We start from the raw sequence: 27712 nt of genomic DNA, 5'->3' as shown, positions 1-27712 counted from the left end.
CCGAATATTTTCGAGATTATGTGTCCTCGGTTCTGATTGGCTGTGAGGAAGTTCATAAAAGTGACACCTGGTAATTTAGGATCTAAACATTTGTAAAGTATCTAACAGAATAACTTCTTTGGGTGTTGACTTGAGCCGAATTTTGCGCGTTTTAAGGCTCCTCGAGGCATATTGTCCTGAACATTGCATTGTATTATGGGGCCATTTCATCACTTCTGACTCATAGTTTTGGTCCGTTTTTGGGCGAATCTTTTTTCTTTTATATCCACATCTCCTTCTCTGGTCTGCGGTCTCTTTAAATCCCAATCCAGTGGACGGGAGTTGCGCGTCCTCACAAACTTGTCTGGCCTCTAGAACTGCCCGCACTCAGCCTGATAAACAGCTGCTTACCATTTAGGGAACTTCACCAAGTTTTCACCGACCTCCTAGAAATCGGGATTTTTGTGTCCACCGCTCAGAGGCTGCGGATGTTCAGATATAGAGTCTCCACCGCTGGAAGCACAAGTCTGGATTCTAGGTTTGCGTAATGCTCAGGCGTCCTCTGTTCAACATCTGGATTAACTATTTGAAGTCAGAACTAACGGCCCTGCACAAAACTCTTGCCCGTGTTGCCTATCTTTATGGACAGACTGCCTTTTACTCTGGAGTTCAACTTGATGACCCGAGTTTTTGCGTATAGATTATGTATTCTTTAAAATGGGTGCGAACAATGGAAAACAGTACGGGAGCGAGGGTAAGTGCTGCAACAGTTACTTTAAAACTCATTTAATTTCTTTTCCTTTGAGGAGGCGACCCTTTAATCTCAGTCTGTTCCTGTTGGGAGGAAAAAGCGGCCGTTGTGTTGCCGTCATTTGCGACTTTGGACATTTGGACTAAAAATAGAAGAGCATGAAGGGTCTGAGCTTCCTCGCGTTTATCCCCAGACATCAGTTAGCTAGCCTGAAAGTAGCACCACTGACTTTATCTTTAATTTTCTCGGTTTCCAGCCTTCTCTCCGGGTGTGCGCGCTCTTGAACGCTTTCCCACGTCAGTCATGTTGCTGTTGAGGCCAACAGCTGAAACCAAAAAGCTGTTTTTAAAAAAAGAAAAGAAAAAAAGATGCTTTTTGAATATGTGCAACATTTATATTTTTCAGAAAAGACAGAGAGTGACATCTGGTGGTCATATTTTCGCACGTTTTAACCTCCTTCATGTCTCCAGGAGCTCGCTCCTCTTCCCCTCTTTTGTATTTTAGGTTTTAAAGCAGCTGCTTCTGAAGAATAATTAAAACCCTCACAGGTGTTGGCTTGTAAAGCTTAAGTTTAAATGAGTCGGGGGCAAACATAGCCAGTAATATGAAGGTGGTTTAAACTTCATAAATGACTGACTTGGCAGCAAAGCGACACGCCTGGAAGCCCAGCCTGTGTCCTGCTGTCTTTTAAAGGAAAAGTGTTTCTGCAGGTGGACGGGAGGACTCCGGCGTTTGGTATCTTGATAAGAGCCAATTCCAGAGATTTTTGTCCACAATCCCAGAGCCTGCAGTTATTGGACTTGGAGGCCATTTTGTGCGTACTGGTCAGGCCACATGATCTGTGTAAGATATGTAAATATGTACGCTGTGTTTGGTACCCTGATGAGACACAGAGGCCACTCTAATAAATGCTGTAGCTTCCATGTCTTACACAAGTTTCCTGCTGTGGATTCACCTTGATTTTTTTTGCAAATTGAACAGTCAAGTTGATGAAGTATTTCTGATGTTCAGTAGCCCTGCAGCTGGTTGTGACTGTACATCTGTTCGGGTGGAACTTCAGAAACTGGAGCGCTGAGAGGACAAGTAAACAAAAAGGATAAATTCCCATTGCTCAGCACTTCAAGGAACTAATCAATTCAAACAGCTTTGTTGTCAACAATGAAGGACTGTGTTCCTTTTTAAGACTAAAACCGGATTTATGAGATGCGTTCAATGTCTGTCTCACAGATGTATTCATAGAGCGGTTTCACTCTGCAGGAATTCCACTCAGATTCACTGAAACAGCATTAAACCCTCTTTTTTTAAAACATTACAATAACGGCATTCTGAACCTGGCTGCCTCACACCACAAAATATAAAGTCTTTAACATCTGGCATTAATGAAGGGAGAGTATCGGCCCAGCTGGACAGCCAAAGCAAGCTCCGGTGCCTGCAAACAGGGTGTAGACTGCATTTTTATATTCATGTTATTCCCACTTTTCCCTCACGCACATTTCAGCATTCAGAAAAGGAAGCTGCAGCCCAGCTCAACCAAATGCATTATTCCTGCCCCCAGAGCGCAGATGTTTGTATAAATAACATTCCAATGAGCTCTCTTCCTAAGTCAATAAGGCCAGAGAAAAGGTTGGAACTCGTGATCTTTGGAAATAACATGTGGTCTCGCTCCACCTTAGAGTTCAGGCTGTGAAGGTACATGAGCAGAGTCTCTAATGCTGAGTTGAAGCTGTTTTAGAGCATTAAAATGGAAGCACACATTCCCACGTATGTAGAGTCTGACAGACAACATTTCAGCGGTGTCCTGAGTTTACGGCTTCATTGGAAAGACGTTCAAATGTCTTTGAGAAGATGTCTCTGAGGTTTTACACTGTTGGAAACACTTGAATGTATGGTGGGCAGGTTGTCTGGAGGGTGTGGCTCCAGCTGTTTGGCTGGAGATTCAAATGGCTTTGATTGTGAGGCTGATGCTGGAGTTACAAGAAGCGCTTCTGATGCGCAGGCTGCAGAGGCTTCCTTTCACTGTCTCTTCAGACTTAACTGATGCTGACTGGAGCAACTTCACTTAAGGCTGATAATTGGATTTCTTTTTGTTACACCTCCCTGAGGAGCCACAGAAGGCTTTAAAAAAGCCTCCTTGACACCCGTGGGAGATTTTGATGCGTGCCAACATGTTTAGTGGCTGCAGATGAAAGTATTTCTGATTTATAATGACCTCTCAGTATTGAAGCTGTCATGCTTGTAGCAGAGTCAGACTCTTTCTAAAAGTTTGGCAGTGGCCTACTCACCTGTGTGCAGCATGAAACCAGCTCATGGTTGCTCATGGCGTGATGGAAAAAAAGCTCAAATTGAAATAATGTGCAGTAAATGGATGCACCAGTTGCTGTTCTGGTGGATCTCTTTAAGCTTAAAACCTACTTTTTCACCTTTTCCATATGGTGTTTTTATGGGTTTCACGACATATCCCAAGGATTTCTGTTTTGAATCTGCAGAAGAAGAATCTGCAGAGCACTCCCCTCAGCCTGAGAACAGTGAGGTCAGGCAGCCTGAATGTTCTATGTGGACTATTTGGAGGAACCAGCAAAATCGAGCACAAGCGAGATGGAGCAGCTGCTGCTAAAGTGGCAGACAGGACACTTTGTGTTTATGACTGTGAAAGCATGGAATTAGGTTCTGTAAGCATTCGTGTCATATTCAAAGATGATAAACGACAATAGAAGTGGGGTCAGTTTATCAGAGAGACGTAACCAGTTTGATCATCAGCTGAGGTTCTACCAGTTCTGGCTGATGCAAAGCAAGGCAGACCGGTGTCGTCTGCTGAGAGGAAGAGCTTTCTCCCATGCAGTGACTCGTCTTCCCCGCTAAAGACTGACACTCTTCCAGCCTTTTATCCAGGAGGCACGGCTGGGATTAGAAGGCATGTCAGATTAAGGGGAGGCACGAGCAGCGCCGCCTGCAGCCTGGACACAAATCTGTATTTTAAGGAAAAAAACCTTCTGTTTGGCACACAGTTCTAAAAGCCAATAGGGAAGCAGCGTTTTTCCCCTCAGAGGCAGCTCCACTCCACTTAGGACTTCACAGACTCCTCTGGAGCGATGACTGTCTCTTTATTGGGAAGAAAGTCATTGAAACTGCTGAAAATGAACTGGAACGTGATGGATGATGGATGAGGGAGCAGGACTTTGAATATCCAGCATGTTTGAGTTGTAAATGCAGCTGCCTGTCCGGTTGTGCATGCATGCCAGTTCCTGTCCTCACTTCTGAGCAGGCAAACTGTGACTTTTATCTCCACTGAACAAACTGCTTGCATTTATGATCTGAAGCCTTCCCCAAAGAGAGGTCTTAACAGCATTATTTTGTCCTTTTTTATGCATTTCATGTCTTATCCTTCTAGCCTAAGAGCATGCTTCATTATGGATAAAAAGTCTTTAAGTTCATGCCGTTGAGTCACGTGCACCAACGTCCAATGGCAACCTCTGCAAAGCATGAACATTTAAAGCCAACAACAACCTGTAAACAGCCTTTTGGGCTCCAGAGAAAGGTATGCGAACTCTGATAAACCCTCTTGAGAGATGCTGCTTGAGTCAACACGAGGAGGAACTGGAGAGTACCAGTTTATTTTTTTAAAAATATCTGCTACTTGCTCAAAACACCTGCAGAGGAGCAGCATTGTGGATAATGGAGGCAGTAGATGTACGGTGAGAGATGGAACAAAAGAAGACGTGGTGCAGCTGCTTATCTTTTCTTGCTTTTTGAAAGCAATGCAAAGCCAGTCGAGTGCTCTTTTTTAAGAATTACAACTTAATGTGTTTTCTCTTAAGCCTGTTGTTTACTTAAAGTATAGTAGTGGAGTTATTATCGCTTTATTAACCAGTGTCTTACAAGTGCAGAATTCTGCAAGCCATCAGCCCACATCTGTTTTCAAGTGTATCTCCACAATTAATTACACACGAGTCTCAACTATGCAGCAACCTTCCACCAGCGCATTATGTAAGCATACGACAGGAAGCGGGAGCTTTTTGGAAGCTTATTTTTCCACAAAAGATAGAAACGCAACCAAACAACTGTGAAATATTCAGAATATATCTGGAGATAATGCGCCAGCACTGCAGAGTGTCTGTCACGCTCATCCTGTAGGAGGTCTGGGCTCTCTGTGTCATGTTGTGTGGCTGAATATGGCGACATGTTGCATTCTTCTTGCTTATCCTCAACATTCATATTTACAACTTATCGTGAGAGGTGTGGAGTTTGTGTAGCTGTTCTTGATTTGCACGTGGGCGTGACTGTTTGAGAGCACCTTCCCGGGCTGTCGTGCTCATTGAAAGCCACAAAGCTGCATTTATAATCTGACAAAGGAATGAAATGCCATAAACAACCTCTCCGCAAGCTGCCTGCAGTCAGGCAGCTCCGGCTGTCGCGCTCCGGCTGTATCTGCAGGCACACATTCAGTTTTATTTATCTATCCTTATTTACAGCTCCTGTGTCTTTATGTAGAAATATAAATCCTACATCCATAAAACAAACATATCTCATGAAGGAAGAGATGGAAATTTATGTAAAGCCAATAAAAATCACTTTGATGTGGCAGTTGTGAGGCTGTACGGACTCCATGACCTAAGAAGTATGTGCCGATGATATGCAGTCATTCATTAAATGCTTATATCTTCCTCCAGAGCGTTTCCTCACTCGTACTGTGTGGAAGTGAAGACTGAAGAAGGATTTCAGGGGACTTTATACTTCTTCCAGATATCAAAAATGGATACTAACTCAAACAAATCAGCAAACACTTTGAACGTCTGCCAAGGCCAGCCAGCTGAGGAACATAAAAGTCAGAAAAGCAGGGAGGGATAGGCTTTATTTGTCTTTAAGCTTCGAGCCTCCTAACCATATTAAGTGCATCATTAGAGTGGAATTATCTCTCACGGACACTCCTCAGAGTTTAAACTTGAGAATATTGAGAGTTTTCAAAGGCTCCGGGGTAAAAGTGTCATCGTATAAATGAAAACATGCATCAGAAAGGCAGCTTGTCATCTCGGTCTTGTTACAGTTAATCCAGGAACTTTTGTTTTTCTTCCTTTTAGGTAAAGGGAGCTCAAGCATCTCCTCTGACATAAGTTCGAGCACAGATCACACACCAACCAAAGCTCCGAAGAATGTGGCTACCACCGAAGGTAAGGCATCTGGTGCTCATTAACCAAACTGCCCTCCCTTTTTCCTCTTCTTCTCCTCCTCCTCCTCCTCCTGACGCTGCCTTTTTGGGAGAGAAACCTGTGTTCCTGGGATAAGCTCAAACTGAAAACAAACTCACAGCTCCCTTCAGAAGGTTTTTTTAAAGCCTTCAGAATTTCTTGAGCTTTGTTTTAGAAGAAAGGGAAAAACACACGGACACGTACGCACACTTTTGGCTTCTCATTGTGGAAGAATGCTTATCTAAACTGTAGTGGTATCAGGCCCAAAGTGCTGCCAGGGAGGAGGGAGGTGTGCGTGCTTCAGGAGGGATTTTGTTGGAGACGGTGAAGGTGTAGGGAGTGGAAATGCTGGGACGCTGTTGTTACTTCCCTCCACAAAGCTCTCTGGCTCCCTCTCGCCTCGTCATCCTTCCCTCCTGCTCAGGCAGTCTTCCAGCCCTGGGAGTTTCTTTGTCAGGGTGTATGTGTTACAAATGTAAACTGTATGCTCACTGTAATGGTTCAGAAATCTTTTGCAGCTGGCAGAGGCTTTTTGAAGCCGTCTGTCAACAGCTGCCTCGTGTATAGATCAGTTGGAACAATTTGTCAGTCAAAGAAAAAGTTTTTTTACCAGAACGGAACATAAGGACAGATATATTTCAGTCGTACTGCAGTGCCAGGTGCAGCTCACACACTTTCTTTTGCTCTCTAAGAATGTGTTATTTTTTATTGAAAACACTGATGAAACCTTCATCATTAGAACCAAGAAAGCAGAGATTTTACTTAGTCTATTCATAACAAGTTACTCAGTGACCAGGATTATAACCGGAATCAAAGAGGTAGAAAGTGGGGATAGTTGGGTTTATCTGATAGTTCTAACCCAATAAAGCTGATATGTCTGATGGGCAGGTGTCCACTTCCTGATTTTATGGGTGGGCATTCTGGCTGTGTGGCTGCCTGGACCTGAAGCCTGTCCTGGGCTCAGGTGCCACGTTTCTACTTCCTGTTTTTGCTTTGACATTATTGTAAAAGTTCTGCTAAGAAGCGGTGATCTGTCATCTGAAATGTGGCCCAGTCAGCAGTGATACCCAGGTTACAGGTTAATGGATGGTTCCTGCCGGCTGCTGGTACTCAGGTGAATCTACAAAGTGAGTTTGGGCCTTAAGGATGCTAAAGTGCTCCACTGTAGGGAAGACATGTGCTCGTTCTATAGTTATGCTGCGGTTGGGTCTTTTCCACCAGATTGGCGTGTAATCTTTCATCAAACATGGCGATGGATGCTGAAATCTGATGGGGTTAGCAGAGGTGGTCCGTAGCACATTCAGTCTGCCACAGAGAAGGCATACATGCGTTGTTCCTTTTAAAACAACAGCTTTCCCCTAATTTTCTTGTATCTCAGCACTGATTGAACTGAGCTGATAAGTGAGCTCACACACCTGGTACCGAACACATCAGCGATGGCTCACAGTTGGGATGTCTGCCGCTCACTTTGGACGATGCCATCTTATGTTGAGCCAATCCCCGTGCAGACCTTTCTGACTCAAACTTTAGCTCTGTTTGTGCTCTCCACCCTTTCCTGAAGGAAAAATGGCTTTTTAGCTGCTGATTGATTCTACGTTGTCCAGCAATAAGACTGAGGAGATGTGTGACTGTTCCAGGAGTAGAACTCTGTATTAAGCTGAGCTTAACTGCAAAGTTGGGAGATAACATTCACATTTGATGTGATCCGATCCTGACTTTGAATGTTTGATAAAGCGGTTTTAAAACATCTCGTCCCATGTGACCTGTCAGTAAAACCATGATTGCTCATTTACAACACATTTGAATGATAGGTATGAGCCATTAAATGAAAATGCAATCTGAAAACCCAGCAAAGTAATCTCAAAATCTCTGAATAACAAAAATCTTCCCTCCAATCATCCCTCCAACTTCCTGCTGCTTTTTCTCTGAGCCGACCTGTGACTCATGGCCTGTTTTGCACACTCATACTCATATACAATACAGTCCCACTGTTCCTCTCATGCATTGTCATCACCAATCTTAAATTTGCTCTGGCACGAACGTCGTATCGTTGTGGTTTGGCGCTGCCCACAAGAAAACAAATAGCAGCTACAGCCTGTGTTTATGGCTGTCAGTCAGCTGAAGATTTCAAGGTGTTTCTCAGAGAGAGAAGAGGGAGCGGAAGGAGGGAAACTCAAGGCCAACTCCTCACGAGGCATCACATGTTCTTTCAGTTTCACGCATGATGCGTGTCATTTACTTTGTTTGACTGAGGTTAATTCACTAATTAGCCTTGTGAGATGTGGAGTGAGATGCATGTGTGAGTGTGCTGCGAACGGAGGCGGCTTGCTGAAGGTCGTTTGGCTTCGCTGGAAATGCTGACTCACTTGGATGCGTCCATGAAAAGAGCTTCTGGTACAAAACTGTATTTTGGAGAAATTTATAATTGTCCCAAATGTGTCCTCTTGGAGCACAACCTGTGCAGATAGGAATATATAGACAGAGCGAGTGAACGCTATAGACAGAGCGAGTGAACGCTATAGACAGAGCGAGTGAACGCTATAGACAGAGCGAGTAAACGCTATAGCCAGCACTGTCCAAACCATAATTCCCAACTGTGTTATGACTGAAATTGTTAGTTTTTTTCTCCATGCTAAGTGGGAGTAATTACATGGTCTGGAACCACCATGGCCACAGTCAAATCCCCCTCCTTAGAAAGACACACACATGCACAAATATACACACATGCAGACCTGCGTTGGAATACTCACAGTCAGTGGAAGATCACACAGCTCCTGCCCACCCTGTCCTGTGGTCCACTAAACTAATCAGGAAGCAGTCTGGGCTGTTTCCCCACCACACACTGGGAGTATTCATCAGGCCCACTCTGTCGCATTACTGCAGTAAGGTCACTGCTGCATTAAGGTAGTTACGCTTTATCTCTGCCACTACATCAAACATGACAATTGAGCACCACGTTTTCTACTCGCTCTATATTTAACTGACCAGATGCCACATGTCAATGCAGTAAAGTTAGTTAGGCAAAGATCCGTGTAACACATCCTCTCAGACCCTGTTGGTGCCTGATTTAAGACCACGAAAGTAACTGTTGCTCTTCAGTGCATGAAGCTTAAACGCTTGTTAAAAGCATAAAAGAATCCAAAAGTAAGTTTGAATAGAGACACTGGCTTTGAGTGTAAACGCACTGAAGAACTGTCTTATGTCCTCTTGTGCAGGTGTCGATTGCACGTCGTATTTGTCAGTTGGAGGTTGTCTTTGCGATGTGTTCAAATGTGTGTTTGGTGACATCAGGAAACACAGCAGGGTGTCCCGGTGTATGGAAGCCCTATGCTGTGAGCTTATTTTAATTACAGTGTGAAGTAATGTTGTTCAGTCACCGTGTCCGTTAACAAGTTTGGATCCATTTTTGCACATTTAATGCAACCCGATACAATGAAAAATGGGGTTTCTTTCTGTCTTTGTAGCCACTTTGTCCAGGATTCAAACCAGAGACCCTCAGAATAAATGGCTGGAGACCGACCAGTTTTCAACATGGCTGTTTGAATTTTCTGTAAACTATTCCATCACAAGACTTTCAAAGATGTCATGGTCTCCTCAAAACTGAATATCCTCCAGGACGATTATCAGTCTGCTAATGGAAACGAAGGCATTGCCTGTTTTCACTAACTGATCCAGTTTGAATTCCCACAGAATCAACATGAGGAAGTTGCGCTCCCTCTCCTCCTGAAAACAAACTGAGTCGGGCAGTCGTCTGGCAGCTTCTTGCTGAGTGTCTCTGTTTTCGGTTATCATTTAGACGATTTTGCGGTGTCCTGACCCAGTTGAGTTTGTTATTAGCTGCAGACTGAAAGGCACAGTCCTGGACAGTAAATCCTTCCTGTGGGATGAAATTGAGTATCTCGCAGCAGGGGTTACTCTCTGACCCTGTCTGGGCCTCAAGGATTTGCTTTGGCACAGCCCAACTTAGGGTACCTGAGGAATGTGGCTCCAGCAGAGTAAGACTCAAACCAACAGCAGCATGAGATGTTCAGCCTTTAACTCCTAAAGACACGTCGGTATCAGCTGAAGTTTAAACAATGACGTAAAACAGATTTTTAGGGGTGTTGATCATGTCAGAGTAGCCACGCTTGGGGGTCAGTTCCTTCACCTGTTTATAATGGCACCAGGAAGGTGGGAAGTGGTGGGAACAATGAACATGCTGACTTCCTCTCTGGCTGCCAAGCACCAAAGAAACAGAGATAAAAGAGACAAGGAAAAGCTTAATCTGTCCTTCCATACCACTTCCAGCACAGCGGTACTCTATGCTTATCACATGCAGTATGTCATTGAGACTGCATGTCTTCAGAAATGTCTACTTCCAGCAAGAAGTCCCAACCAGAATCAGACAAATTTTGACTGGCTGTGGTTATGAAAGGAATTAAGCTATAATTTATTTATTAATACCATAAAACCTTTTGGTTTGGTTTCATACCAAAGTGGAGTTTTTGCTGGAGTCTCAGTTGTATTCGAATGAGGTAATTTATTTATTCAACTCTGACAACACCATGGTGTCGGTGCTGCAGGACAGCAGAAGGCAAGACGTAGCCTTTGGGATTTCCTGCTAAATACGTGAGTTACACATCATTATCTGGACCAAAAATGAGAGAAAAAAAGTCATTTCTTAGTCATAGCCGAGCTGAATCCTGGAAGAATACACCGTCATAAATATGTTGAAACACACAGAAATCCTCTAACCTCCTTTAATGGGTACTTAAAGAGTTAAAGAGCACAGGAAAAGGTCAGGGAAGGTCTCACTTTTATTTGTGTACAAATTGGCATAAAAAAAGGGTCGTTATTTACATTTTTGGACTAGTATTCATGTTCTTAATCAATTCATTTGTCTCCTCTGATCTCTACCCTGTGGGCTCAGTTTAAGACATGTGAGACCGGAGCGAATGGCGCTCTCTGAGTGATTGGAGACCCACCTATAGCTGAGTGCGCTTACAGTAGCACTGAAGCACGGGTCTGACCAAACTACATGTCTGAAAGCACTGAGACGCTTACATCACAGGGCTGTATGTGTTGGCCACTATCACTGACAGACAGATACATGTTGCAGTGTAAAAATATATCTGAAAATACCCACCCAACGTTATGAAGGCATTGCAAAGGTCAGATGTTCAGTCTAAACAGCTCTGCTCAGAAGTCTCCTGTCTCCAATATGTTAATATTCTTTGCCCTCCTAGGAGCAACAAATCCCTCACACTTCATCTGTAAACTAAGCTCACATGCCGACGACCCGTTTGCTTGTGTTTACTTAGGCAGATATATAGTGTTTCACTGTTGACTTTTGCCATGCCAAAATTGAAATACTTTGCAGAGAGGTGTTTGTGCATGTCATTGCCACTGGGACACTTTAACTGCAGAGGGAAGATTTAAGTTGTTTTCTTGCACTTGAGTTGCAATCCAAGCTTTTATCTTTTCAGATTGTGAAAATATGGCATTTGCTCTGCAGAAAATATCGCATTGCATCTGTAGAACAGTTCTTGTTGATGTTCAGAGGCAGAGAAAAAAGTCTTTGTTTAGATATAGAGGCATCTGTTTTTTTTTAGGGGGGTGGCGGTGTGTGACAGTCTCATCTCATGGGTGAATTACTTACTTTTCAAGGTTAGCCTCAAGAATTTTTGTCTCTTTGCATTTTGACTTGATCTGATGGAGCATCCTGTGGTTATATGATAAATCTATAGCAACTGTTGTTAGAGATCTAAGTGGTTTGCTTCTAATCTTTGTTGAAAAGAGTCTTTCTGCAGAACTCAGACAGGAAAAGAATGCCACTGCTGTTTTCCTCAGATTTTCTCCATCAGCTGTTCTCGCTCCTCCTCCTTCCTCTACTGGCTCTAGAGCCAGGACATCTTAGCAAAAAAAAAAAAGCACATAACAAGAAAAGAAAAAAAAGAAAAACAAGTGCTTGCAGTTTACCGAGGAAGGAGGAGGGGGAGGGAAAGGCAGCTCAGTGAGCAGATCTCTCCATCTCATAACTCTTCTCTGATTACTGTTCAATCTTCTCAACCTTTGTTGGGAGGGGGAGCGCCAGCCCTTTTGTTTTGAGTCCATTTGCCATTTTCTTCGACAAGGTCACGTTTTTCAGGTCTACTACGGGAGCATGTTTGACAGGATTTGGGAACTACGCCACCTGGCTGAAACGCACATTCTCTTCCTTATAGATTTTGGCTTGTGAGAGATGTTTTTCCTGGGATCCACCTGGCTCTTTGGGCCTTTATGTGGCAATATGGCCACAGTTGTGGGCCAGCTGAACCAACACATTGGACTTCCCCTCCCCTCGTTTCTTTCTGTGGTTTCTTTCATTACGTAAGCGGGGAAGTGTCACTTGTGGTTGAAGTTGCAGTGGTGCAAAAATGGGGAACATTTCTCTCAAAATATTGTTCACCAAGGAGCCTTGGTAGGATAAATTTCATCTTACGTAATGATAATTTATAAGATATATTTTAATTTGTGATTCTAGATTTGTTGAATGAGCTGTAAATGAACAATGATTAATACTTGAATTCCCTAACTGTCTTTTGCTGTCAAAACTTTTGCCTTCTAATGTGGGGCCATATGTTGGGGGTGTGTGTGCTAAAGATGGAAAGTTGTTATTTATAAGAAACAGTTATATCTATAAGTGGCCATTGTTAAATGTTACCATCATCTACGAGCAATATCTCCAGAAATCTCCACTATATGGTCCTTCTACAACGAGTTACAGTAAACTTGATGGTAAGACAAAGGTGATAATCTACAGTAATTATCCTTCACTCAAGTAGTTGAGCATTCTGAAAATGCTTTTTTACTTTTTGACCTAGATCAGAAGTTTGATAACTCATTCCTGCCTATTCATCAGGACCACATGATGTCACTGGTACCCATGAAGGCTGATGGCTAAACTCAGTTAGCGTAGCCTAAACTCTGCTATGTAGCCTGAAAAATATGCTAAGTGTCAAGAACACAAGTGTACATGTCTGTAAGTTTGAATTATTATCTGTATATTGTATTTTGTTTGCTAAATAAAATATCACATCATGGTTTGTTGCTTTTAATAGCTTTTGTTTTACACTGTACAGATTTAGGCTAGTTGTTTTTCCCATGTTTATAGTTTTATGCTAATATAAACTGTTTGCTAGCTTTAGCTTCATATTTAACATGCAGACAAGTGTAATCATTATCTTATCTAATTCTTTTCTAATGTTTTGTGTGAGTTTTGACAACTCTTTTTCCTAAAGTTACGGCCTAGGATTATGATGAGTGTTGATAGAGGCATTCATATACATACATTTGGATCTCCAGCACATAGCTGGACACTGAATAGTGCCTAAAACCAATATGAACGTCACACGTCGGTTTCTTAGATGTCACATTGTGCTCCAGCTTACTCTGAGAGTATGAATTCTGACTTCAGGATAGTGTTTTTACATTCAAACTGTAGGATCAGCTTCTAAAGTCATATCTCAGTCCATTTATAAGCTTCATTATGAAATCCTAAACATATTAAACTACTGCAATTTAAAAATAAATATTTCTGATGAGATTCAAGGTCAAACCACATCTTTATTATTGACATAGTGACTTTTAAAACCCACCGTATATGACTCTATAAATAGAAACACTGCTGAATGTATTTTAAAGTACTCTCATTCTTTTACTGTAGTAATTTAACCTAAATTGGGGGAATCAGATTTCAGGTAAATCACTGCTGATTGATTAGCAGATCTTGCATTCAGTGGCTCTGAATCTCTCTACTTGTTACTTTCTTGATCTTTTGCCCTCTCATTTAGATTTGTCCATTTTTATCCAAGCAAAACAAAAATGGTGCTCCTGTCCCAGCTTGACCTTCACATTCTCTATTGAAGGGATGAACTGATGTTTTCTGAACAGCCTGATCTCACATTTGTGCACTTACCATGACTTTACCTCCACTGCGCCTTGTCCCACTCCAGGCCGTGCTGCTCGACTCACCCAAAATCATCTTTTCTGGTTAGATGGGGCTGGCCAACCATATTTAGTTTTGTGTCTAAACAAAATACTTTTTTTGCTTAAGCCAAACAGTTACTTAGAATAAAAAATAGAAGCTACTTGCCTGAATGAAATAGCAGCTCAGTTTATATTGATAGCAGCCTCTGATTTTGCCACCACAGAAATAACTCACCATTATAAAGTATTGTTCTATTTTTGAGGGGAGGATGGTGCACTGGGTATTCCTTTAAGCTGCAGTCTGCAAACCACTCAGTGTTTGAGATGTGAATCTTTGATACCCCACACGAACCATGAAAAATCCACCACAACAAAGCTGTTAATAGACTTTACCTTTGACATTGTTTCTGCAGTGCCAGTACATTGTTTCATATTAAATGTCTCTATGCCACTATAGGAGTATGAATTCCTAAGGCTCACAAGCAAAGAGTGCTGACCTGCAGCAGGCCTCTGGAAACTGTCCAATCAGAGGAAAGTGGGCCTCTAGAAATCAAAACTTTGAAAGGTGACAGGTTGCAAAGAGGGCCAGTATAATTTAAATTTGATTTTTTTTAATGTAAGCCATGGAAAGCCAGTCTTTGAGGAGTGCCAGAATGAAATATAGAATTGGAAATGAACATAATTGCGAATTCATAACCACAAAACTTCCAGAACTTCACTTTAACCACATTATATCATTATATTTGCTCCTCATCACAACCAAATCAAACATTTGGACCAGCTTTCACTTTTCCATTCGTGCTTAATATTCTTCTGCGTGCCACATATAGCCACATTTCCCTCCTCTGTCATTTAACATGACTGTCACTCCACAGTCCTCACACAACACTGCCAAAAAGAATAAAGTGTACAGAGTCACCCCATCTTTGGCATCCTGATTTAACAACCTGTAAGAAATGACATCATTTGACCAAAGGCCAGGTAAGCATTGAATGATGCCAAATTACTTTTGGAGTTCAAACTGCCATCTGTGTCCATCTGTTTCTGGCAATCGGTGGTGAATAGACGAGCACAAAAACCCATTAATGAAGGAGTGACGCTGACCTCAAATCTGGCTTCAGTATACCTGACCAACCACTGTCCTCCTCAACTGAGGATTTATTAAGTGGCAAAAGTGGAGAATGGACATGTTCGAAAGGCTTTAATAGGGAGAAAACTTCTTTTAGGAAATTAGCTGCGTTGTGGGGAAAACATGTTGAAGTTCCCACAAATCCGTCTTTAAAAGTCTTTAAAAAAATTCTTCTTGAGACTGTGAGAATAGCTTCTGCCCCAGAGAACAGGAGCCATGGGGGTTGTGTGGAGAGAAGGAGTCCATTTCCTGTCCAAGTGTGCATATTGTGAAGAAACCAGCGGGGCCTATTGTCTTTCAGGTCGTGTTGTGACGTCAGATCTTCCTGTAGTGAAGGCTTTGCTGATAGCCAAGCCGCCACACTGTACGGTAATATCAACTTCCATGTATTCAATAAAACCTGAGACAGACCCAGATGTTTTTCATCCCAACAGTTCTGTCTCATCGGATGTTTCCCCTTAAAAAAAACTAGAGCGTGTAACCGTCCAGTGCTGAAAAATCACTTGGTTTCAGTCAAATCCCTGTTGCCTGGTTGTCTTCTATTTGCTGATACTTTTCATTTAAACCTCACCTCTCTTCATTTGATTTGGATTTTGTTTTCTTTCTCATGAGCATCCCTGGTTCCCTCACACTCTTGGCAGGGAGGACTCAGCAAAGCTTGCAGAGCAGGAACATGTCACAGGGCTAATGGCATTGAGGTAATGGATTGGTCTGTTCTGCCAGATGCAGTGGTAATAATCCTTCGAGCTCCAGACAGGGTCTTAGCAGAGCTTCACGGCACTGCAAGATCCTGAGTGGAATCCCTACGGCTTTAGTTTATGACCAGACTGCGTCAAAGTCTGGACTGACCCTGCCTGTGCACTTGTCTCTGTCTCTGGTAAAGTCTGCAGGATCTTTTTGCAGGCCAATTTATCTTCCCTCTTTTATTTTTCTCTTGCTCCGTTTTTCTCTTTGGAGACCTTCAAATGAATGCCGTATAGCTGTTTTTGCGTGCTACTTTTTTAAGTTCATCGGGTTTTTGTCATTAAGTCAGCATCACTCTTAGCAACATAGTCATCGTGTCTTTTCATTGATCACTCTGATTGATTTACATTAAAGCCTCTGGTATGAAAGCACCATCCAGATGTGCCTCAGAAGTAAAGCTCAGTTGATGTTAATGAGATCCTGCTGCGGCACCACTGTGAATCAGCTCAGATCGAGCATTAGTGGCAAATGATTTCAGCCAAGTATGCCTTTCTGTGGCTATATGTGCATTCAGAACGCATGAGATTCTCTTTCACTTCACCACTGCTCAGTTGTTCTTTGTCCAGGGTACAGACCAGATGTTCCACTCTTCTCCTCTGATTTCCTAAACCAAACTGAATCTTCCACCAGCTGCACTTGCATTGCTTTAAAGAGAAGTTTAACAGCTGCATGGTATTTGTTCTGTTAATGATAGGTTTGCAGTAATACTGACATATAAAACACGACACCCTTGGTTAACTCATAAACATTTTTGCAGCAACTGGAAATGATGGGAAAGTTTATTCTTTGTTTCTTAAAGTTTGAAGTTGCAAAGCTCCACTAAGTGGCTTTTTCTGCAGGTTGTCTATCTCATCAGATGTCAGAGGCGACTTGTTGTTGTCACGGAGATATTTATGTTCAGGTTAAAACTCAGTAGCTCTCACAGTTTCATCCACAGCACTCCAAGGACATCACACGACTGAGTGAAGAGAAAAACAAAGCTCATTCTTGCTTTTGTGAATGGAAAGAATTCCAACACAAGTTTCTGTTTAAAGGTCAAGACTTACTCACAGCGGTTATGTGAACCTTGAGTGGTAATTATTTTGCAAACTATAAATTCTTAGTTAAAAGTAAACCAACAAAGAAGTTGATTCCTGAGAAATGAGCTTCTTCAGGAGGATTCAGGAGGCTCACTTGCTTTTCAGCGTATAGAAAGGGGTTTTTAAAGCAAGGTGGTGCCTTTTAGTAGTTGATGAATTGGGATTTGCTTTGTCTGCATTAACTTTGTGTGTCTGCTTTTTACACGATGCTCCCACAGCTGGAGCATCGTGTAAAAACATCGTGTTTGGTTTTAAAACAGTATGCTAGACTTACTACACGTTATGGACTCCACTGGAGGCTCACGCCTCACTTTTCTCCTCTCTTGTCATTGCCACTCTGTCAGTATAAGAACAAATACGAGCTAAATAAGCTGCAGCGTTGTGCTGCTTTAGTTCTCGCTTTAGAGGAAATGAATTCAGTTTTCTGTTTAATAGCTCTGTTCATTCACTTTCTCCACATAGACTTTAATCCACATCACGTTTCATTCCGTGCTCTGCTGTCGGTAACATTAATCCAGTTTGTCTTTAACGATTTTGTGCCGCAGTGAAAAAGGAAAACAGTGAAAAAAGTTAAAACAGAATATCCGGATTTTAAACTTAAACACAAAGTTGTAGCATCTTTGATGCCACCACTGAGATCTCCAGGTTTCGTGCAAAGAAATGGATTTAAATTACTACTCGATCATTTCTCTTTAGACGTTCTCTTCTTTGCATGATTTTATTCTTACATCTTCTTTGAAAGATAATTTGATTTGTCTATTCATGCATCGCTGCAGTTTATTAGCAATTAGTAATTAGTAGTGGTCTATATATTGTGTTATTTATAGATATAGATTTATATATAGTTCAGCCAGGGCTCTACATGGGCTTTGCACAAAAGTAGTTTTGTAAAGATGAAAATGAAGATGAAAATGCATAATCTGTGTTTTTTACATCTATATGACACATCATTCTTTGTGGGATTCATTTTTTGGGCTGCTTTTCCCTCATGTCTTAATGGCTGATCTCTAGTTGGATCTGGAGCCGTCTTTACAGACCAGTTTCTGTCAGATTAAACCACCTGCGGTTGTGAAACTGCACAGATATTCTCAAAACTCTGTTATGAACCAAGAAGGCAAATGTTAGCTGGATTTCTTTGACGCTGTTTGATCGGCGGATTGTGAAAGAAAAAGGAAAAAGGAAAAAGGACACCACTTATGACCCGCACCCTGGTCACCATGGTTACCATTAGTAAAGGAATATTTCCATCCTCTGAGAAAGTGTCTGGAACTTCAATCTGAATGACTGTTTCTTACTGGTTCTTGTATGTCTGTGCAAATATAATTTTTCTCAGTTTTTTTCAAAATCGCTGCATGAACAGATCCGTCACATGGAAGAAATATAGGAGACTCAGACGCTGAAGAAATCGACGGAAAAGTTCAGACACGAGCTTATTTTCATGTGCAGCATCAACTAGAAAGCACTGACTGATTACATGTAAACCTCCTTAAAGTAATCCATGTGCAGGCGAGCAGCGCTGAAGCTGACTTCACTTCACTTTTCCCACCAGCTGTGAGAGAGTGCATCTCTGACTGAAGGGGTGGGTGTAGTCTGATTAGAGGCCAGCGTATCTCCCGAGGTTCAAAACACTCCCCTGATCAGTCGCACATGGAATCACACAAACTGGAAGTCGCTCCTTGGCCAGTGGCTGATGGCTTGCAGACTGAATCAGTGGCATTTACTTGGAATTGGACAACAAAGCAGTGCTTCGTTCATCCATCAAACCACAAAAGTGAAAAAATGTGTCTCTAATCCCAGCTCGCAGCTTTATGGAAAATATGACCTCCTCTTGGATGTTGCATCTTTAGCATTGCAAGACGTGTGCAGACCTTTTATTCATTTATTTATTTTTATTTTTGGATTACTTTGAATTGTAGTTCCTCACTCCCTGTGGATAGGTCCAGACTTACTGATTTTGCACAGTTTTGTGTTGCGCAGCATCTGGTTTGATGCTGGAAAGCCACGACTACAGTCCAGAGTAACAGCACAGAAGCTCGAGAGCAATATTTGTAATTATTACACATGATAACCTCAGCAGCACCGCTGCCAGGACATATTTGGCAAACTGTTAAGTGCTTTATGGACTTGTTAGATGATTTTAAAAGTGATTTGTATCGAACAGGAAGCCAGTGGAGGGACTGGAGTGATTATGTTTGTGAAAGAACTTTCTGAATTAATTGAAGCGTTACAGTAATCCAACCTGAGTGCATGAATCAATTTTCTCTTTGTCAGTTTGAGATGAAAAATGTCAACTTTAGAAATATTTATTAGATGATAGAAAGCAGTTTAAAACTGTCTAAAGTGATACCAAAGGTCTGACTGTCTCCCTGTGTTTTAGAGACAATGAAGACGGGTGTGAACAGATTTTCTGCCTCAGTTCAGTTCTGATTAGTTTTCTGACATCCAGCATTTATCATCGATACAGTTTAGCAGTTTGTGAACAGAAGTCAGATGACTAAGATGAGTACAACTGCATATCATCAGCGTATGAAGGGTGGGATATATTATGATTCTTTATGAAATTACCAAGTGGGAGCACGGAAAGGTTAAAGGAAAATGGACCAAGACGTGGCCCTAATGATCGGATTTTTCTTTCAGTTGATTTAAAAGCACCAACTCCTGTCTCTTTGGTACAATGTTAAACACACTGAATCATGAGGCCTTTGAATCAAAAAGTCACAATCAGCGTGGAGTTGGGATCCAGCAGAACTGAAGCTGAACCCTTCTGTGAGTCACTGTCCATCTCCTGAGGTCACTGATTGCTTTCATTAGAGCTGGAACCTGATTGATATTTCAACAGGTGGACAAAATTCTTTACTGATGGAGTGTTTATAATGAACTCAGGCAGTAAAATCCTTTAAAAGTAGCTAAAAAAATTATTTATTGCTGTTAAAATGTATTTGCCAACATAAGCTAGACGACCCCAGGGAAACCAAAGTAATTATAGACGGACCACCCACAAGAATGTGCAGCAGTAAACCCACACTGAGGTGAGCCGTGTGCCACGACTGACTCTCAGCATCCTCCTAATATCTCATGTTAGATTTGGTTTTCTTTTAACTGCGTTGCTGCTGATTTTACCTGGATTTGGATGCGAGTGCGACTTTTAAGACCCACAGGAGGCGGTTTTAAAGTAGCCGTGAATCAGATGACATGTTCCCGAGAGGATGGGTCTGTGGATGTCATCAGCGGCGAGCTGGGAGGCAGACGGAGACCAAGGTCTGGGATAACGATCTGCTGGACGAATGCTGGGACGGCGTCACTGCCCAGCTGTCAGTCCCAGTGCACAAATCCACATGACAGACAGGATGCTGGATGCATTTCTCATAGATACTGACATTCTGTCTGAAACAGCTGACTGCTGGTCCAAAAACATCCACTCACCAGTGGAGTTCAATCTAAACGAAACATCTGAATGAACCAACAGCCTGTGATTAATTCAAGAACAAAATAGAGCGGGCTAAAACCACAGCTGATTAAAGTGGACTCAGAACCTGTCTGTTCCCGATGCTTTTAAAGAAACTACAACCCTGAACACGCAGAGAGCTCAGTTCACAGTTTCTGCTCCTTCCTGTTGCAAACATCAAGGCTTTACTGGCCTGAGAAAGAGTTTTATTTTTTTGGGCTCACGGTAAAGCTACAACAGAACGGGGGTGCAGCGGTTATCACCTCCACCGCACAGAAGGAAGGCTCTGGGCTGGAATTTGGATTTTCTCTCTGTGGGTTTTTTCCACAGTCCCAGAACAAACATTTTGCTTATATCTGTGAAACCGGCTGGAACTTTGCTGATGACCTGTCCAGGATCTACTCAACCTCTCGCCTCACAGCAGCCGGGACAGGCTTCAGGCCTCCTGCGACCCTGAGAAGAGAGTCGGTTGAGAAATGACGAACTAATCGTAGGACATTCAACTCCTCTATTATCGGCTCTAAGTTAATTCAGCTCCACCCGTAGTCCTGATACTGATACTGGACTCAGGTCAGAGGTCGTTGAAGTCTGAATCATCAACTCTTTCCTTATGTATTAAAATTGAAGCTGTACTTAGACTTTACATTTGTCACACTCTTTATATCTTTCGTGTGGATGACTCATGGGGAGAAATTTATCCTGGCGTGCTCTCATCATCTCATAACACTGACTATCTCATATAACAACGAGATTAGTCCTCTTTTTTGGAAAGTGAAGGTTGAACAGCTGTAAGCAACATCACACTCTTCATTTCTTAAAACATCCTCAGTAATGACTATCAGTCCGCCATAAACACCTCCAGCTTGGACAAGATCAAATCAGAGGAGATCAGTCAGTGTCTCGGGGTGATGGGGCAAACTCGTGGAATCAGATCTGATACCACGGCTAATGATGGAGTCTGTCGTGTCACGCCATGGTGATGAGATCCAGCCGCCTCTTCTCACAGCTGCATCTTCAGACAATCAGCGCACATCTGTCAGGAGGGCCTCAGTGTTTACTGCAGCGCTGCTCTGCTTTGAAGCCGCTCAGTTCTTCTGATGAAGAGGCCCTGTGACTGCTGCTCCAACGCCTGGCAGATAAAGTGACACGTTTTTTCCCCAAACATGATAAGCAGATCCATGGAAACTCTTCCTCACTGATGATAGCAGCTTGTGCCACACAACCCATCTCCTTTGCTTTATCTGAATGATTTTCACCTACTCCAGCACAGACACAGTGAGGATTATTGGAAGAAAATCATTTCCGCGTGGTTTTGTCCCATGTTCTCATTCACACCTGTTCCTGGTATTCACTCACCTGTTGGCACTCAAGTCATCAGCCCTCCCAGTGCTTCTAGTTCTCCGGTCATCTGCCAGATGATTTGCATGTTGTTAGTTGCTGTTTTGCTCTTTGTTCCATGCTGTCCTTGTCACTCAATCAGTTTGTCCTGCTTTTGTTTCTGTTTAGTTTAATTTGTAGTTTGTTCCTGCCTTGGCAGCACCTTAGTTTTCCATTAAAGTCTTTGTTCATCTGTCCTCGCCTCCTCAGTCCAGCATTTGGGTCCACAGCGCATTATGACAAACACCAGCCATCAATGATGCATCGTTCTGAAAACCCACTAACATCAGAGCTGTCTTGAGTGGCAAAAGTCTAGAATCAACATGCGTTCATGAGCTGGATGACGACTGCAGCCACTGGCAGTGAATCCTTGCTCTGATTGGCAGACATGGAAACATGACAGATTTGAACCTTTCTTACTCTGCAGAGTAAGAAAGGTTCTGTGACAGAAGTCCGGGCAATGATGGCGCGATGCCTTCACTTTCTGTTATCCCACCAATAAAATCAGTGCTCAAGCATCATACACTAAGTAATGTTTGAAGACATTAAAGTAACAGATATGACAAAGGAAATGTTGAGCATGGCACAGCAGAGTCTCCTTATTTAGAATAACCAACATAAAGACTGATTCTGGGATAAAACTATAATTGGATGAGCTTCATTGAAGTCGGCTCCACATTAAAAGATCGCCTCCGGATCGCCTCCTGGTCAGAAAAAGTCCCAGTCCTGTTGGGGGTTCGTGCATCACACATTGTGACTACGCTGGACCCATTAATGCCTCACATTGCTTAAAACCCACTTGTAGACTTGTGAAACCTGATTTATTTTTTTATTTTTTTTATCTCAATCAAGACAACACTCGGCCCACAGAACTGTGATTACTTCTCTGGCTCCTGTGGTATCCACAGGTTTTCTTTCTCTATCCCTGCCACATTAGACCAGCTGCTGGTCAAATGTTTACTGGATTACTTAGACAGGCATTCAAGGTACATTAATCCAACCTTAAAGACACTAAAAACGTTATGTATTGTCTTGTCCTTTTTATATTCAGGTTTAGACACCAGCACAAGAACGCTGAGCACCCCCAGCCCGGGTTTGATCCTTCCATCCAAGTCCTCCTCTCTCTCTTCACCTGCTCTATCCAGTAACGGCCATGAAACCAACTCCTCAACCTCGTCCTCCGCTCCCACCGAGACTGTGGCCGTGATCCACCCTCAGCCCGGCGGCCACACCCGCTCCAGACAGTCAAAAGCTCACAGCCACGCGCCTATCGACCTCCTACCCGACCACACCCTCCTGCAGATCTTCTCCCACCTTCCGACCAACCAGCTGTGCCGCTGTGCACGTGTTTGCCGCCGATGGTACAACCTGGCGTGGGACCCGAGGCTGTGGATCACCGTCCGGCTTACAGGAGAGCTGCTTCACGCAGACCGCGCCATCAGGGTCCTCACCCACCGGCTGTGCCAGGACACCCCTAACGTGTGTCTAACGCTGGAGACGGTGGTGGTCAACGGCTGCAAGAGGCTCACCGACCGGGGGCTGCATGTGGTGGCGCAGTGCTGCCCTGAGCTCCGGCGCCTGGAGGTGGCTGGTTGTTACAACATCTCAAATGAGGCTGTGTTTGAGGTGGTGTCCCGCTGCCCCAGCCTAGAGCACCTGAACCTCTCAGGTAAAGAGAAAAATGCTCGTCACGATCTGTAACAGGCACTAGAAGCCATCTTACTTTGATTATAAGCCTCAGGCAGACTCACTCGGTTTTATTAAGGAGTGGCTTTTACCTTGCATCACGCATATGTGTGGATTTTCCTCAAAGGAATTCCTCCACTGAGTGCTTTTCAGTTATTTCTTGTAAAGCTGGTAGAATCATTAGAGGAGCAGGAGAAGCTCTGCCAACCTGCAGCTGCCATATGGGAGAAGTAAGGCTTTCTTTAGCTGAAAGCAGAACTTACCTCACATGAATAAGAGGAGCGGTCTGCTGCTTTCATTAAGGAAGTGACACAAATAACATTGACTTGGTCTGGACTGGCAAAGCGGCGTCTGCACCATTAGCACCAGGAAGCAATCTCCTTGTTGTAGAACGAGCCCTAAAAAAAACCCCAGTGACTTTCATTTGAAATATATTAAAGTACTTAAATCAAGTCTAAATTTAAATGGATACAAGGCTTTGATTTTTTTCTGTTGTACCAGCTGGCCACAGTTGCATTAAAAATCAGGCTGTAACTAAATCCAGCAGGTTTTACTCTTGCGCCCTCAAGTGGCAAATCACTTAACTTAGTCTCACTTATATGCACCCACCCACACACATGCACGCACAGAATTGTGTGCGTGCATGTGTGTGTGGCTGCAGTACTCATGCTGTGCTCATTCTGTGCAAAAATAACCTCCAAACTTATCAAGCGGATATCTTCAAGGGTTACGGCCTTTTTCATATTCCCCTTTTTTGTTTTCAATGCTTTGGTAAATGAGGCTGCTGCTCCAATACAACTTTAGAAGATGTTTATACACACAGTAAGGACCAAAGTCAGGTTTCTTGCACTCAACTGCAACCACACACTGTAAACAGAGGACAGTAACAGGCACCTAATGGCAGACATGAGGTGCAATACCAGTGACGGCCACTAGATGCTGGCTGCAAAACATCTCTGTCTCCGCTAGACTCCCATTCAAAAAGTGTTATCTTCTCACAAGATATACCAAGTGCATAAAGTTTTACCATGTCACTATGATCATTATATATGCTGTATTGATCATGTTTGAATCAGAAACAAAAAAACTGTCCAATCTCTGAGAAACTCCAACTCCAAACTATATTACTTCATTGCTGTGTTACACAGCTGGTTTGAGCTTTTTTTATACTGGTTTGATAGTATGAAGAAATATGCATTAATATTCACTGCTGAAATGTTCTTTAATGTATCAAACTAAGTACAGTAAGTGACGTAATTCTTCCTTTGTTTTCCTCCAGGCTGCTCCAAGGTGACATGCATCAGCCTCACCCAAGAGGCCTCGCTCCAGCTGTCCCCCCTGCATGGCCAGCAGATCTCCATCCACTTCCTAGACATGACTGATTGCTTTTCACTCGAGGATGAAGGTTTGCGCACTATCGCCTCCCACTGCCCTCGCCTCACCCACCTGTATTTGCGCCGCTGCACCAGACTCACAGATGAAGCCTTGCGCCACCTGGCTCTCCACTGCCCCTCGATAAGGGAGCTGAGTCTCAGTGACTGCCGCCTGGTGGGAGATTTCGGCCTGCGCGAAGTCGCCCGTCTGGAAGGCTGCCTGCGCTACCTGAGCGTGGCCCACTGCACCCGCATCACAGACGTGGGCATGCGCTACGTGGCCCGTTACTGCCCGAGACTGCGCTACTTAAACGCGAGAGGCTGTGAGGGGCTCACAGATCATGGCCTGGGTCACTTGGCTCGGAGCTGCCCCAAACTTAAGTCTCTGGATGTGGGTAAATGCCCGCTGGTGTCAGATAGCGGGCTGGAGCAACTGGCCATGTACTGCCAAGGCCTGAGGCGAGTCAGCCTCAGAGCCTGTGAGAGCGTGACGGGCAGGGGACTCAAAGCTCTGGCAGCCAACTGCTGCGAGCTGCAGCTTCTTAACGTGCAGGACTGCGAGGTGTCGCCTGAGGCTCTGCGGTTCGTCAGACGCCACTGCAGGCGCTGCGTCATCGAGCACACAAACCCGGCCTTCTACTGAGACGGGAGTTGTTGGACTGGTCCCCTGACAAGTGGATGTTGTAATATTCCTGCTAAGGTGTTGGCAGAGTTCTGCGGCCGATGTGTCAGAACTGATTGAAAACTGGTGTGCAATACTGGCCAGAATTTGTGTTTTTACATCGGCTCAGTGGCTGTAAATGCTGTCCTTTGAAAATACTTAGACAGAATGTATTTAACATATTTATCTGTAAAAAGGCAGAGAAGTACAGTATTTCAGTCTTCTCCCCCAGCATCGTACTTTGCATTGTATCAACATGCTACAACATTGAGCACTGGGTACAGCTGTGTTAGCATTTTAAAGCTTTGTAATATATATTTTATTTTAAGAGTCATCATCACTTTAGGCCCTAAAACATAATCACTATCATGCATTACTCCAGCTATTTATAAACAGCTGGTATCACCAGACTAAATCACTGAGAATGTAGCAGCAGAGTAGCAGCAAGGCAGATGTGGAGACTTTCTTTGTGTTGTGTGCATATGCACTTTATGCAGTTGCATGGACAATCACTTCAGCGGAGCACAAAGTGTCATATTTCCCGTCACATCTGAGTTTATCACGGATTATCATCACTACCCGAAAGGAATTTCAGTGCCAATTGAAAAAATATTTAATCAGATCTTTGTTGGAGATAAACAGGAACACATTGCTGCTATAACTGTGCCAATAAACTTATTCCAATAAAAATCGACATGTTCATGAGTCATTAGGTAACAGGGAATTCCAATTGTTGATTCAAACAAAGAGGTTTCACACTTTCACACACCGAGGCGACATATAAAATGGTGAAACAGGGCTTTTAAACATATCCTTATTATGAGTTTGATGCCAGGATAACAGGGCAAAAGATCAGGTTGGGACAGGGACTGTTTCATCAGCTTGTCTTTTAACAACGCTGCAGTTTTCTAAAGATGGAGGTTTTCAGCTGCCTAACAGTCTGGATCCTCCTCTGTTATTTTTGTGCCAAATGATTTCACCAAATGGGATGTCTGGCCTGCATATCAGCATATCAATATGTGCAGAATGTTGCTGAATCAAGCAAAATCTTCCCTAAAAAATATGCCACCTGGATGGCAGCATTTGCTGCTCCAAAGTCAGTTTATATTATTCGACTTTAACGCTTTATTTCCACAAAAATGACATCTTTCAACTTATGCTCCTCTTGTGTTATTAGTGTCATTCTGCCTGTATTCTGCCATTCTGCCTGTATTCCATTCAAACTAAAAAGACTCTTTCCCGTTGCTTCAGTGAGGTTTTCGTGCATCCTGAAAAATAAAGCATTGCCTCATGTTGAACACCAGGGGCCATAGTCTGCATGTCAGACTGAAATATGGGCCGAACATACATGTACGTGGAAGAGGCAGAAAGTTATGTGACTTTTTAAACTTTAATGCAGCAGCAGACATCTACTTGTTATTTGAATATATGATTTTGTGGTCTACAGATGTGTATACAGGAGCGAGCAGCCGCTCGACCTCTGTCTGCCTCCTGTTAAAGCTTTTATTTTCCAGGATGTTAGCATGTCCATGTTCCTTTTCACCCACTCACACACACCTTCAGTCAAAAAGACTCGTGTGACACGATTCGAGTCCATACAGGTCAGTTTTTGGCTGGAAATAGAAAATTATGAGCTGGTTTTGGACTCTGAGTTAGGCTTCTTTTTGGGTGGAGGTGTAGCCGGTGCTGGCTATTAAACGGTGCTGATAAGCTGAAGAGTTTCTTTCCTCTTCAGCCCGGGGAGTGTTCCAAAAAAGTTTTTTCATTCTGATTCATCAGACCGGTCCACGGGACAATTTTCCACTCCAGCTCAGTCCATTCTAAATGAACTCGGGTCAGAGAGGGCAGCACTGTTTCTGGATCTTGTTTATAGTTTTCTTCTTACATTGTAGAGTTTTATGCACTGGTGAAATATGTCCACTGACAATGATGTTTAGAAGTGTTGTTGAACCATGCAATGATCTCAACAACAAAATCATGTCTGGTTTTAGTGCAGCGCTGCTTGTGGAGCCTTCAGAGACTCTGGAGAGACCTCTGAACACAAGACTGAAAATGATCCTTCAGGCCTCAGACAGCACTGCAGTGGAAATTCGTCATGGACTCATTCATGGTAGAGCTAAATATGCCCTGTTCCAGTTTTATGAACATTTTGCTGGTATCAAATTCAAAATAAGCATGTATTTAAAAAGAAAAACAACATCAATAAAATGAGTCACTTTTAACATCTGATATGTTGTTTCTGTGCTATTTTTAATCAATGTGTCATCACATGTTTTACTTTCTAATTTCCCTTTGAGACTGATTATACATGTAAATGTATATATATATATATGTATATATATATATACATATATATAT

General features: G+C 43.0%; 1 protein-coding gene across 1 annotated transcript; it reads left to right on the top strand.

Moving 5' to 3' along the window:
* Positions 1–286: 286 nt before the first annotated feature.
* LOC140284223 (F-box/LRR-repeat protein 7-like) lies at positions 287–27583 on the top strand. The gene is made up of 4 exons (XM_072378037.1): positions 287–733; positions 5806–5895; positions 22686–23303; positions 24600–27583. Exons 1-4 carry the CDS (start codon positions 697–699, stop codon positions 25334–25336), a joined length of 1482 nt encoding a protein of 493 aa, XP_072234138.1. The 5' UTR covers positions 287–696; the 3' UTR covers positions 25337–27583.
* The last annotated feature ends 129 nt before the right edge of the window (positions 27584–27712 follow it).

Source organism: Leuresthes tenuis, unplaced genomic scaffold (assembly GCF_036924035.1).
Source record: "Leuresthes tenuis unplaced genomic scaffold, fLeuTen1.0.hap1 SCAF_24, whole genome shotgun sequence".
Taxonomy (NCBI): domain Eukaryota; kingdom Metazoa; phylum Chordata; class Actinopteri; order Atheriniformes; family Atherinopsidae; genus Leuresthes; species Leuresthes tenuis.
Note: the sequence above shows the minus strand (reverse complement) of the source record. Positions and strands in the feature narration are given on the sequence as shown.